Here is a 15270-nt window from a genome sequence, read left to right on the forward strand (position 1 = left end):
GGATATGCAGGTGCACTGAGAGTTCAGAGTTCAATTGCAACATTGTTGTGTGAACTTGGAAACACCAGAGGTCTTGCAAGAGGTGGTTGCTATGCAGAAAAAGCAGAGAGGGGGCAGAGGGGGGAAGGGTTTTGATTTGAAAAAAAGTGAGGGAAGAGTTTTGATTGAGTGACATGAGAGATATGTGTGAAGAATTACAGCATTTCTGTGCTTTTGATAGCTTCAGACTCTGGAGTGCATACCTTTTGCTCTGCTGAAGACAAATTGGTGTGTTTCTGAGACTGTTTTGAAACTCAAAGTATTTGCTAAGGTGAGAAAAGATTTCTTTAATTTAGATAGAAAATAGTGTGCTTTAAGGAGAAAATTATGAAGAAAGTTGTGTTTTTCAAATGTTGCTTTGTCTCAAGTGTTTTACAAATAGATTTTGTTTCTTTGAGAAATTGTAATTGGAGAAAATGTGAAGTATTAGTACTGACAGGGTTTTTATGTGCATAGGAGCTGTGGAGTGTTTTCAAATTATGACTTGTAAATCGTTTTTGAGAAAAAGCAATGGTTTTAATATTGATGACAAGGACATATTGGTGTCTGCTTCTTTATAAGGTAATTGAGAGTCTCTGATGTTATTTTTCCCATTTCAATGTAAGAAGTTTGTCTGTGGAGCAAATTGCTTGTAAATATGCTCCCACCTGTGCATGGCAAATTTAGATTTTGAATGTTTGCGTTACATAGGCATGTTAAAGGTGACTGAAACATGCTGCAAAGGCAATCAAAAAACGCTTTTATGTGTCTTAAGGACATTTTAAGTCATTTCCCCATGTGCAGTGTTTTCAAATTATGAGTTGAAAATCGTTTTTGAGGTAAAGGACTGTTATCAAAATTTATGTGCGCCATATGCCCCCAAATTTCTTTTTCAGGGGTGCAGCAGGGTGTTCTTGAGACACCCCTGCACCCTCGGAAAAATTCGTAATTTGCGATGAGGTAATTGCTAATCGCAAATTGCACCTTCATTCCTATGGGCCTCCTGCTGCATGGAAATGAATGGGTAATTTGTAATTAGCAAATAGCTCATCGCAAACTAGGAATGGTAAAGAATCGCTATTTATTCCTTAAAGTTCGCTATTTAGGAAATGCAAAAAACTTTGATGATACATATGGCGGTTCATCTCTAACAAGATAAGAAGCATAGGGATAGATTTATGATGACTGGCGCATCACCAGGGATGTGTTAGTCATTCTGTGCCGCTGTTCCGTCACCTATGGTGTGCTGCATTTACAATGCGGCGCATCATGGGGCAAAAACAGCACAGATGCGTGACGTATCTGTGCCGTAAAGGTGGCGCATTGCTGGAGTTGTATCGCAAGTGTGATGAAGCTCCAGCAAGGCTCAGGGGTGCCCCTGTCGCAGGGTTTCTGTTCTCACACAGAACTGTGGACAGAGGATTGGAACCTCGGCGAATTAGGGTGCCCCAAAACTCACCTTAGTAATCAAAAACCCCTTAGCAAGCTAGGTACAGTGTCACATTGGCTATAACAAACTCTCAATGTTTAGACAATCCAGAATATGAACTTATAGTACCTCAGGATACGTGGAACTCATGAAGAGTCGGTCGTTATATATTTCTTAGAAACCAGAACATGGAGTTAAGAAGAACACATGTGTATTTGAAATGTTTATTTACTAATGCCGTCTTCTCAGGCGTAGTATCTTAGATAATACAAGTACACATATTATCAGTAGCAAAATTACCAGCATAGTTACTAGTACATAAAAAGCGAATGGTGACAGTATGTTAACATGCTGTAAATGAATAAGAGTTAGCAACACTTATAAGCAGCCGCGGGCCGTGGAGGGAGTTACGGTGGGGCAGGGAGGCGGGGAGGGGGAGGGGCAGGGTGGAGAGGGCTCCACCCTGCCCCTCCCCCTCCCCGCCTCCCTGCCCCACCGTAACTCCCTCCGCGGCTGCTTATATCTGACCCTCCCTAATACACATATTATATTATTTGCTAAGAAGGTCTCTTTGTGTTGGGTTTAGGGCGTGCCCATACTTTAGTGTCTTAGATTTGAAGGAATAACATCAGCATACACCAGCTCTCTCTTCATGTGAACCGCATCAAGTGTTGTGTATGTGTGTTCGGCAAAGCAATATAAAACCCGCCTTATGTCGTGGAGATCAGACCTCATAACAATTCTGTATCGTGTTGTTCTTGAAACTTCAGCAGTCGCTGTACAGATATAGTTTAACAAGCAAAGCAGATAGTAGAGCAATAACATATTATTCTCATGTAAACCACGATGAACTACTAGGTTGAAAGCTAAAGCAACAACTAAGTGTTGTGTGCAGAAGTTGCAAAAAAGGAAAAATGGCGTTTAAACCGGTAATGAGCCCATGCTAACTTAACACGGTGTAAAGATATCCAGGATCTAGATGACACCTCCCCATGATCCGGAAACGAACTGAATAAGATAATAGAAGTGGCATCTCATGAGAGCAGATTGCAACTTTATATGTGGACGGTCCGCAAGGTAAAACATTAAAAACTAGGAAAATTTAATGCTAAAGAAAAATAAAACAGCCAATTACTTTATCGAGGCTTAAGCCAATAGGCAAGCTAAATAATAAAAACTTGACAAATAAGTCAATGAATTGTCAATGAAATGCTGGTACTCAGCATATCAAACATGAAAAAGGTCTATGACATAACTGTGTATGCAAAATAAGCTGCAACAGCCTCCAATAGGAAGTCACCGTCTTCATCCGAAAAGAGTTCAGCCATCCAATTTAAAAGCGGAAAAGAACATACGTGCTCTCCCAGCACCGGATCCTCTATCACCATCAGAGGACAGCTCGGTGGGTTTTCAAGAAAGCTCTGTTCCAAGAAAGACTGTGTTGCCGCCAGTAAATTCCAGGGACCAATTAGTCCATGCATCAATGCCACAGCCATAATCCTTTCGCCAGGACAAACCAACTCGTGAGAAATGATAGGAGTCATCAGCTGATTAAAGTCGACGTCAGGAGAAACCGGTCCGCAGAGACACAAATCAATGGCCCAATCGAAATCACAGGTCAGGCAGTGAAATACAGGCTGGACACAGGTGAAGTAGGAGAATCGAAAAGATAATCCATATGCCGTGCTTAATATCGCCAACGGCATTGTGCCATAATATTCAAGCATGCGATTGCGGAACAGCGTCAGCAGCTGCAGGGCGGGAGCTTGCACAGGAGGGACATCCATATTAAAAAATGTAAAAAAGCACAAGAGCGTCCGCTGGTAATGCAAGTAAAAATGGGAATCCACCAAGCACAGTGGAAAAAATAGAATGAAAGAAAGCAGGGATGACTCCAAAGATTTTCTCAAATGAAGTCACGAGACCACTGGTAACAACTTTAAAAAAGTGCGCCAGGCCCTTTGTGGAGGACGCGTTAAAGATAGTCCGAACCATCTTGCTGAAATGGAAAGGCAAATCTGTATTTAAAAGGGTCTGCACCTCTGTACGGGTGTTCGCTATGTGAAGCACGAAAGTTTCACGGGCCGAACTCAAGGCCACCTCTCTCTGAGACAAAAGAGCTCTTATTCTTGCCATGCCGTTGAAATCTGCTCCCAAGGTTGGTATTTGTGGCCAGATTGAAAACTCCCTATGTTCATGTGTGGGAGGAAATATAACATTTCTGCAGCAAATAACCCGTTCACTTACTGTTACGATAAAAGGAATACTTTTAATTAACCCAGAACAATCTTCATTATTGAGCATCAAATAACTACCATTTTCCAACAACTTGAACGTGGGGATGATAGCAGGAACTGGCGTGCCTTGCAACACGCAAGCCATATTTGGTCGGTGTTTGTTGCATGAACCGTGTAACTGTATGTGCCTACACATTAGTGAATGATCTGGCGTCTCAGTGCATTCCTCTCCATTCAGATAAACTTCTTGATCATCTTTGAAACATCTGTATGTGTATGGAAGCGACCAGACCTCATGAAGAAAACCACTACCTAAAGGTGCATAACGACCTATTGGTATATATTTCATACAATTTGAAAACTTATATAAAGCAAAAGGCAGCGTTAATAAACCGTGGATAAGGCACGTTGCCAAAGCAGCCAACCTTTTGGATTTATACTGGAAATGTTAAAGGAAGAATTATGGAGTAGGGCCTGTAAATTTTTAATGGACAACCGAGTAAAATTACTCCAACCATCATATTCCTCTAACTCCGGGATAGTAGGGGTGTTTAATTTTTTAGAAGTAGCCAATCCAAAGCATTTGGTCTGGGAAATTGTTTCATTCACAAACAACATATGATTTGGGATGAGATATGCACGGTGCAAAGCCTCAGTGCCTTGTACCTGCCAGGTTCGTGAACCCCAAACTGATGTAGATCCTGGATATCTTTACACTATGTTAAGTTAGCATGGGCTCATTACTGGTTTAAACGCCATTTTTCCTTTTTTGCAACTTCTGCACACGACACTTAGTTGTTGCTTTAGCTTTCAGCCTACCTGCGTCAAGATCTATGCCTGCTTCAAGCAGGCGCAGGGTTTTGATGCAGCTTTGTCCTATCTGATTGTAAATGCGGCAGACCGTGGGTGGCAGAGCAGCGGTGCACGTTAACTGGTGCATCTCTGGGGATGTGCTAGTTAATATAAATCTGCCCCTTTCCATACATACTGAGCATGTCATGAATGATGTAATATGTGACATCATCAGCAGTGGATTACGGGTAATAGTATCTCTAGTTTACTCCCCTATAGCTGTCTTTCTTTTAACATAACTGTCTGTTTCCTTCCCTTATACTTACTGTTTTTTTGGTTCGCTTCCGGTTCGCGTACCGGCAAGCGAACTGGGAAGCGAACTAAGAGAAATAGAGGTTGGCACAGTTCCAAATATTGTACCAATTTTTTAATACCGGGGAGGTAGTTCTGAAAAGAACTTTTATTTTTATGGTTTTTGTTGTTTTATATTTTTTTTATTATTTTTCTGAACATTTTTTTACTTTTTTTGAATTTTTCTGAACAGTTTTATATTTTTTTGGTTTTTTTTCGGGGGGGGGCAACGAAAACGATTCATTGTAAAGGGCTCAACAGGAGCAACAAAAAAAAAATAGAATTTATTGTTTGGGGCGTTTCGGACAGACATGAGCATGATTGTCAATAGCTCTGTTGATCAGAGTGATGCTTCTTTCTCCGTAGCAAATGAATCCACTGCAATGTACGCAGACTTGTTTTACTTCACGAAATCTCGTTTGTATATTTGGCACCATCTCCCTGCCCTCTGGTCCCGTTACTTCCGGTACAACAGATCTTCTGGCCATAATAGGGAGATTATCTAGGTCGTTACGAAACTGTGCAGCACTGTAGTTGTTAGGATGCCACCTAGTCATATGGCGATGCATTGTGTAGTTTCCGAAACTGTATTTTTTCTCGGTCCCTCTGGACAGTCTATCTTGACATATAAGGCAAGTTACGTATCTTGCATTTACTTTTTTCTGACCTTTGGGAATTTTAAAAAATTGCCAAATGAAGTTTTCTTTCCGGTGAGACGTCCTGGGCTCCTCAGGCAAAAAGTGTCTCTCTTCGTGCTCGTCGTCCTGTTCCTCTTCTTCCTCTTCTTGCTGAATTATAACTTCAGCAGGTGGTCCACTCTTCCTTGGATGTGGTGGATGTGGTGGAGGTGGTGGGGAAGCACCAGCTGAAGCTACTAAAGAAGCCATTGCTCACTGGTAACAAAGGGTCTTTCTCTCACAATGATGAAAGTCAGAGTGAGGAAAGAAGGAGGGATTTTCATCATTTGGGAAAAACAATAGTTCTCAACCAATGAAAAGTGTTCATTTTAGATTATATGACCTAGTCTTACATCATTAGGAAACCAAAAGTGAAATGAACCAATGAAAAGTGTTATTACCAAGTCACATGACCTGCTGTGTTTACGTTACGCGCTTTGCAGGGCCTCCCGGTTTGCTTCCAGAAACCTGCGCTTTGCGCCTCGCTTCGCGTACCAGTTCGCTAACGTAGCACGTCATATGACGTATCACGCGACAACGCGAAACGTCATGCGGACGGGAGGCGTCACGATGTTGTTTTCTAACGCGGCAGTTGCGGTAAAGAAACGTTTACCGGCTCGCGGTCTATTTCGCGGCATCAAGGTCAGCTAACGGGAAGTTTCCCGATTCGCGAAGCGGGAACGAAGAAAAAAAAATATTTAAAAAAAAAATTATTAATAAACATATAAAATATATTTTTGGATTTAAAGAAGAATACATTTTACAGCTACAGATATTAGCTGTTAAAAAACCAATGAAATTCACTGAAAAAACCATAGGTTATAGACCATATATAGTTAGGAATTAGCATTTACAAAACCTTGAAAATTCACTGAAAAAACCATAGGTTATAGACCATATATAGTTAGGAATTAGCATTTAGAAAACCTTATTTCACTCACAATGCCAGCAATGCCCGGTAAATACGATCGCATGAACGAACATTTCTTGAATGCAGCCCCTGATGACGGGACCAAGCTCCCAGAAACGCGTCGGGCAGATTTGATTTTATGTGAAATGAGGCAGTGCGCTAAGAGAGAAGCCCGCAGGGCGGAAGAATGTCGAGTGCCTCCCCAAAAGCTTAGGCACATTGGACAACAATATATATATATATATATATATATATATATATATATATCTCTGCTCCAAAGTTTGCCCTCCCAGTAAGGAACACTCGAACACAAGTGCTAAGCTTCAAGCTTTATTAGGTATGCAAAAAATCAACATGTCGATGTGCTTTCAGCTCCGCCGTGTAAAAACGCCTGCCGCATTTCTGGGTGATGAACAGCCCTTCCTCAGAGGCTCCGGTAGTTCCCTGTGTGCACGTGACACGCCCCTTTCCAAAATGCTGAATAGCAGTCCTATATGGACTGCTGGGATGCAACGTCAAATCAAGCATTCTGGGCATTGTAGTGTCACAGTAATTAAAACCACTGATGATTTTGCTGGAAATGTTGCTTTCTGATTTAAAAGTCCACAGATGGACCTCGACATGGAGTTATGTCCTCAATCCTCCACTTGTGCTCCTAAAGTCAGACCTGGTAGATACCAGACCTGCACGGCCCCCATAGGACGTGCTATTCAGCATTTTGGAAAGGGGCGTGTCACATGCACACAGGGAACTGCCGGAGCCTCTGAGGAAGGGGTGTTAATCACCCAGAAACGTGGCAGGCATTTTTACATGACGGAGCTGAAAGCACATCGATATGTTGATTTTGTGCATACCTAATAAAGCTTGAAGCTTAGCATTTGTGTTCAAGTGCTCCTTACCGGGAGGGCAACCTTTCGTGCAGTGATATATCAGTATAAGCATGTATATTATTACCCACCATCCTCAGGGTACATATGTATATATTGGATTATTTCTATATGCATTTATCTATGCAACTGCTAGCTACTCTGATTCAAGCATCTGAATCTATGAAGGATCCAATACTGGAGAAGAAAATTAGTTACTTACCTGTAACTACGGTTCTCCAGTATTGGTATCTTTCATGGATTCACACACGACCCACCCTCCTCCCCTAAGAGGCTTCCCTTATTTCCTCAAGATAGAAAGTTTCACACTTGTGCTTGCAAATCTGAGGAACCTAGCCTCTCTTGGGTGTTCTACAGGGTGTTGTCGCCTGATTGGCTACTACTTAAGTTTGGTTCTTTTTACAAAATGAAATGGATAGGCTATTGCAGTGACTGTGCATTGCATTGTAGCCTATGGTAGTGTTAACTACTGCTGTTATAAGTATACCGTGGGACTCCCACTACGACGACAGGGATGATTCAAGCATGTGAATCTATGAAAGATCCAATACTGGGGAATTGGAGAACCATAACATTTCTAAGATATACCAAACACCTATCACCCACAGCGCGTCTACACTTGAACCCTTAGGGAGACCTGGCAAACAGATCGATAATGATGACTGGCGGGAGGCTCAGTCCCCCAGGCCGGCTGCCATCTCCTCATGCCTGATAAAGCTAAAATACCTACACAGAGCACACTATACCCGGGTGCGGCTATACAGGGCAGGTCTCTTATTGCTTCCCCAACATGTCTGTGCTGTGGGGTGGAGGAAGCCACTTTCATCCACACACTATGGGCATGTCCGGTTCTGGACAGGTTTTGGAGGGGCGTTCACAGATGTTTCGCAGAGGTGCTGGGGTGGACAATACACAGTACACCATGGCTCGCTTTACTTCACATCACGCAGGACATCGTGGGCAACAGATACAAACGACACCTACTGTTTCAGGGTCTGACCTTGGCAAAACGAGATATAGCCCGCTGTTGGAAAGCACAGTCCCCTCTCCTGTTAGGGATTTGGAAGCATGGACTAGATTTTTCCATGGTGTTGGAAGAACCGGTATTTAGGGCCCGGGTGTGCCCTCAAACCCACACATATATAGCAAACACTGGGAAGCAGTTAGGGGAATTGTCCTGACCCCACAGTCCACATTGTCGGACCCAGGGGTTCTGCCTCTTGTATAGTGTAACATTTGCATGCACCGCCATAAAGTTGATGAAGTGGATGATTGCCAGAACATCATCCAGGGACACAGTCATATCTTAAAGATGTTACCCTTTTTTCCATCGCTATCGCAGCTAGTTTTCTTTTCTTTCTTTTTTCTCTGGTTTATGTTATTAAAGTACAAAAGCGCTATTCTCCATATTTATGCCAATATTATGTCCTGTTTTACATGTATAAAATGGCTCCTGGAGCATGGTTTTGGCACGGAAAATTCAATAAAGTATGTTTATAAAAAAACAAAAGATCCAATACTGGAGAAAAGGACTTACAAAACTCAACTAAACAGCTACAGGAAAGATTTCAGGCAGGTAAAATCTGTGTAACAAATTACAGAGGCATGGGACTTGGTCTTGTGTTCCATTTCCTCATCCTCCGGACATTCACCAACTTACCCTGCTTTTGCCTTGTTCGGAGGTGTTCTGCGACAAGCAACTCTGCCTTTTTTTTTATCAACAAATTGAAAACGATCTGCGACAGGATAAAAGATTGAATGACATTCGAGGAGGCGTGGTTAGGGCCTTTTGTAGGACTTGAAACTTCATGTCAAAGGATCGTGCCAAGGTGTGCACTCCTTTCGCCACATAGTCCCCAATTTGTGGCACAATCGGTCTTAACATTAAGAAAGATTGAAAACTATCTGGGCTTCTGCAGTGCCGTGAAAACACTTCTGTTCTGTTAGGACCTACCAGCTACAATCGTGATTTTGGCATTCATTGCCCCTGCTGTTGACTTAGTGACATAATGATTGTTAGCTGCACGCTTTATGAATACAATTAATTCATATAGGACTCAAAAGTAACAGTTCAAAGAAAGAAAATACAAAAGTGATTTAGAAAAGTACAAATGTAAATGCTTTTGTGTTACTTGTACCTGCTTACTGCAAAAGATTTGTAATCAAACTTTGCTCCTTCTTCTAGAGCTGGTAGTTGGTATTTACAAGTTAGAGTGTCGCTTTCCCAGGCAAATATGGAGCCGTCTTTAAAACAGCTAAGCATGGTGTTACTCATTGGTAGAAAGAAAACCTTAAAGGAAAACCAAACACAAATGTAAGATTCAGTGGGGCCCGTCAAATATACATAAAAATAGCAGTCAACAATTTATTGACAGATTTTTGTACGGGTCATAGGCTCGAAGCAAGGAGAAGCATACCGTAGAGATATTACATCGAGCTTAGTCTAGCAATAACAGGTAAGAGAGGCAGCACACGTTGCCATTTAGAAAAATAGAAAATGCATCTTTAATAGCCACATAATTCTTAGAACTTTACTTTGACCTCTGAAATCAAACTTAGACTCAAAGGTATACATACATTTTATATCCATATACGCTTGCAATGACGCTACTTCAGAATGACAAAAATAACCTGCATAAACTGTTACTGCAGCAGGTCCTTCTGTAAGAGATATAGAAATAACTCTTAGTTCCAGTTAACACTAAACATCAGTATGGCCTTTACCTTTCGTTTATTCTAGTCTGTTGGGTATTCTTTAATCTAAAGAACGGAAGATCAGGCTCTTTCCCTGCAAACCCAGTTGGTACTCTTCACTAAAGTATTAGATACAAGCAGTTCATTATAATTGCAATACCAGAAGGAAAGATGAGGGTATGTGGGGTTCAGATGTGAGGTTGGGTAGGAGAGAGTAAGGAGAGGAACAATGAGAGCGAAATAACACACACAAAAGATGCTAAATGAAAGAGACAATGTATCAAAGGAGTGATGTGGTCCATCAATCCGTTTCCCGTGTACTGTTAACAGCCATGACCTGGAAATGGGTGTTGATCTATTTTCAAAAGTAAGACGCCTCTTGAGTCTAGCTAGCACATCTTCAAAATCCAGCCTGGGAAACACGTCTATATGTGGTAGAAAACCCGGGTATTTTAATGGATCGCATTCTATAAAGTAACCTACATAGTTAAAGATTCTAGATAGCACAAGCTGGCAGAAAGAAAAACTTAAATATTTTGACACATTGACCCTCAGCTCAGAGGCCAAATCAAAGTGCTAAAACCAGCCCATCATGTCCGCTACTGTAACGTTTGTTGCTTTGGTATTCAGAAAAATGCAGTCTGCAAACCTGCTTCTCAAGAATATACCAGTGTTTTTCAACACCACTGAAATTATCCATGAAGAGAATTGGCACCTTTGAGGCAAACAATGGTTTCATAAACATTTACCCATCGCATAAAATACAGTCAATGCTGTTTTGGTCATCAAAGGAGAGGGCAGTATAATCACAAGGTTTCTCCTTCTGCTTTAGATACTGTCTGTGTGTGTGTGTGTGTGTGTGTTTGGGTTTTTCGGTGGGAAGGGTAATTTTAGGGTGGATTCAGGTTTTGGGGAGGGAAGGGTAATTTTAGAGTTTAGGTTTTTGGGTGGGAGGGGGTTTTGAAAAAAGATATATTTACCTTCACCATTTTTACCAAGTATAAGCCTTTGCGTTATAATTGCATGCGTGGTAAAGACATATGCGTGGTAAAAGTTTGCATTGTAATGGTAGCTCGTGGTAGTTCATGGTAATGGCATTGACGCAATAATACCCAGTTTGTAATGGAACGTGTGGTATTAGTACACGTTGTAATGTCATTTATTCCCCCACCAGCAGTGCGCAGAGAAGCGTGTTTGTAGAGTGGTGGGAAAAGGGGGCGTGGCCTCAGACCACCTCTCAGCAACCCCACTGTGTGGGGCTTACTGAAGGTAACAGGAGGTCTTGTTGGGCTCTAAAGACCCTCAGCAGCCAACGGGACTTAAGCCTCCAACCAGTAGTGCCAGGAGGTGGAGAAAGAGGGTGGGGCCTCCGGCGAGTTGCTGGCTTTTTTTCTTTTTTTCCCTATGTTTTTAGAAAGGGGGGCCTCTACTGGACCGTTATGGGCCCCGGGGACCCCATCCCTGGGTCCTGATTCTTTTAAAAAAAACTTTTTTTTAAACCAAGTGGGGGGGTTGTGCGGACCCCCTCCTTGGCCAATTTAGGCCCTGGAGACCCCATACCCTAGGGCAGGGTCCTCGGGGCTGGGGGTCCGCAAAGGACCCCCTTCATTAATGTATTTGTGTCCCAGGGAGGTGGCAGCCCCCGGGGCTGCATGGGGGGGCTGGAGCCCCCAATGCATTATTATTTTTTTTAGCCACAAGAAGGTGAGGTGGTGGTCCCTGGGACTGCAGGGGGCTGTGTGGCCCCCGCATTACTGTTATGCATAGCCCCGGGGAGGTGGTGGTCCCTGGAGCTGCAGGGGGTGGCTTAAGGTATTCTAGGAGGAGGGACCCATGTAGCCCCTCCTACATATTTAAACATGCCCCCGGGACCAGGCCCACTCGGGGGTCTATAGTAAACAGAGTGCGGAAGACCGCACTTCGGTTTTGTTTTTTGGATTTAAAAAAAAATGCTTTTTGGGCCCTGGGGGGTCCTTGTGGGACCCCCCTCCCTCCCGCTCAAAGTGGCCTAGTGGGGTCAGGTTTTTTTTACCTTGCCTCCTTTTCTTTTTTTGAAATCTTTTTTCTTGGGACTCGGTTCAACTAAGTGACAAGATGGCTGCTAACACTTCCTGGTTTGAAGTGTTGGCAGCTAATCAGATACCAGCAGGTGATGGGGAGGGGTCTTGGATCCACCACGTCCCTATATATACAACTGGGAATGTCTTTAAATTTCTCAGCAACTACTGAACGGATTTACACCATTTAACAAAAAGTTTGTTTTTAGGACCAAGAGCTACCTTTCTACCAAACTTGGTGCGATTCCGTTCAGCAGTTCGGGCTGTAGCATGTAAAGTTTCCTATGGAAATTAACATAGAAAAAAGCGTTTGGGACACCCCCCCCCCTTTTTCTCAGCCACCGCTTGATGGATAGCCCCAAAACGTTCAAGACAGCAGCTGAAGTGAGCGGCAAACTAGTTTTGAAAATTTCACGAAGATTCATCGAACGATACCACAGTTATTGGCAAATCATAAGACGCTCTTCCTATGGAAAAAACATCCTAACTATAACTACCTACTGGTGACTGCCAGAGACAGACAGACAGACAGACAGACACACACACACACACACACACACAATGCATCTGTCAGCAGCAGAAGCCCTTTGTGTCCTAACAGGTTCTTCACACTGGAGACTTACAAACCCACTAGATTCACTCACTCAGTCCTCTGCTACTGAAGGTGGCTCTCCCGGGGTACATCTAGGCTGAGCTCTTAACACAACATGATCCTGAACAACTCAATCATCACAACCACCTACCAGGACGCCTAAACACATGCCACAGTACTCCCCTTAAGAAACCTTCTCCAGACTCACAGACATAAGCCCACTCCTGGCCTATATCCCTGCTAGATAACCAGGCAAAAAAGATGATAAACAAATGGTTTGCCACCCCTGTCACTGCCAACCACCTCCTCAACATAACTTAATCAGGATTCAGGGCCAATCACAGTACAGAGACCGCACTCATCACTGCCACTGACAACATCTGGATGGTCAGAGGTGACACCATGACCCTCATCCTACTGGATCTTTATGCAGCATTCAAAAGTCTCCCACACACTCTTTACCCTCCGCTGTGAGTGGTCTGCTATACAAATACACATATTGTAACATAACAGGGGAAGTGGGACGCATTAACTATGGCAATGCTTGTTTTAGCAAGTACCTTAAAATTAATGCTCCATCAATCAAGGACAGAATCAGAAACACGTATTGAAACACCCGAGATACTAGTTCACTAGAAAAAAAGTAAAGGAAACTTACATAATGTTGTAGTACATGTCAACGATTGTTGACTACAGCCTTAAAATTCATGGGGCTTAAACATTTGATGTTCTGTAACACAAACTAAAGCACATCTATCAACAAAATGTGCAGCCTCACTGGTGAAAACAAGACACATGCAATGTTAGCAAACAAATATACAAGACCTCTAAGTTGGGCAAATTCGTAGTTTACATTTTCATTCATGTAACTAGATTGGAAAACACTCAATTTAGTATCTTTCTTTCTACAGTGTTTTTCTCCCTTACCATTGAAGCATCGGACTGTGGAGTGGGAATTTATGAAGTGTTTGAGCCTGCTCTAAAGAAAACCAAAAGTGGGTATAGTCCAGATGAGCCAATTTTCATTAAGCTAGGTCCTGCAGGCACACGAATTTCCAGTTTTTGCGAGTGATAAAATAAGTTTTAATTAGTCATGGAAATAGTTTCAAGCAATCATTCTCAAATGGAAAGAACAAACTGAAAACCTCTTCCTCTCCAGGAATGGTAAAGAGCAAAAGAAACAAAAAGGGTAGGTGCCAGAGAAGTGAAGCACCATGTCCTGCATGACAGGTGGATGAATAGGACAGACTGTTTGCGATGCACAAGTGAGGGTACATCTCACACACCCAAGGGACACTTGCACAAGAGCATCGCCACAAAAGATTGCTAGCTGTTTGGGCTTTCTAGTCTTTCCTGTAGCTAGCTTGGAGATCAGGAGAGCAAGGCGACTGAGTAAAGGTGAAGCAGGGGACTGTTGGAAAGACACTCGACTGTCAGCGGAGTAAAGTCACTCCTAAAGAGAATTTCTAGCTCTAAACCTTCCTATTTGAATGAAACATCCAGGCTAAGGAAGGCAGTACACTAGGTTGTAACCAGCAGTAGAATTTCTTTTTTTCCAAAGAAAGGGACTGTGATGCTATGCACAATGGGGGCAGAGCGAGTAAGCGTAGGGGTGGGGTCAAAGGTGAGGCTAAAAAAACAAAATATTTTGTAACTTGTTGGGGTCTTTCACCTTCAGGTATGTACATATGAAATAAAACACAGCTTAAACGTAAAACAAATGCAAGTTAAGATAATTAGAGGGAAGTGCACTATCGTACTTTTTGTAACCTCTATTAGTTAATGCACTGCAGAGGTCTGTGTCTGTAACCAGAGAGACACGAGATTGAATCCTGGTTGGAGCAGTGGAGAATAGTTAGTGTGCAGTACAGGGGCCTGCGTTATGCCCCTTTAAAAAGCGCATTTGGAAAAGGGGGGTGGTGATGGACAGAGTTTCTGAATGATGCAGAATACTCTTACCAAGTCAATAGATCATGGTTTTAATCCATCACCGTTTTTTAGCTCACTGCACCATCCCAGCTCAGAACCTGACTATATGCAAATTAGTCTGTTCCTGTCCCAGTGCATGATGGGAACAGGGCAAACCAAACTACCAAGCCAATTCTTATACTGGGAAGGAAACAAGCTTCCGGGGACCGGTTTCTGGCATCACAGCCTTCTTCGGCCCGGCTTGCTTGAATCCTGATGGTGCAATGAGCAAGGGACTCACGTCTGAGTATACCCTCCCACACATAGTGTGGATAAAATCGATTTTGGAAAAGGGGGGTGGTGATGGACAGAGTTTCTGAATGATGCAGAATACTCTTACCAAGTCAATAGATCATGGTTTTAATCCATCACCGTTTTTTAGCTCACTGCACCATCCCAGCTCAGAACCTGACTATATGCAAATTAGTCTGTTCCTGTCCCAGTGCATGATGGGAACAGGGCAAACCAAACTACCAAGCCAATTCTTATACTGGGAAGGAAACAAGCTTCCGGGGACCGGTTTCTGGCATCACAGCCTTCTTCGGCCCGGCTTGCTTGAATCCTGATGGTGCAATGAGCAAGGGACTCACGTCTGAGTATACCCTCCCACACATAGTGTGGATAAAATCGATTTTGGAAAACGGGGGTGGTGATGGAC

General features: G+C 42.9%; 1 protein-coding gene across 1 annotated transcript in view; it reads right to left on the minus strand.

Moving 5' to 3' along the window:
• Positions 1 to 15270, minus strand: part of TBC1D31 (TBC1 domain family member 31) — a 670562-nt gene that overhangs the window by 475697 nt on the left and 179595 nt on the right. The window contains exon 5 of the mRNA XM_078686822.1: positions 9440 to 9591. Coding sequence (XP_078542948.1) covers positions 9440 to 9591 — 152 coding nt within the window. The remainder of the gene's footprint in view (positions 1 to 9439; positions 9592 to 15270) is intronic.

The sequence above is a fragment of the Lissotriton helveticus genome, chromosome 4_1 (genome assembly GCF_964261635.1).
Source record: "Lissotriton helveticus chromosome 4_1, aLisHel1.1, whole genome shotgun sequence".
Lineage (NCBI taxonomy): Eukaryota > Metazoa > Chordata > Amphibia > Caudata > Salamandridae > Lissotriton > Lissotriton helveticus.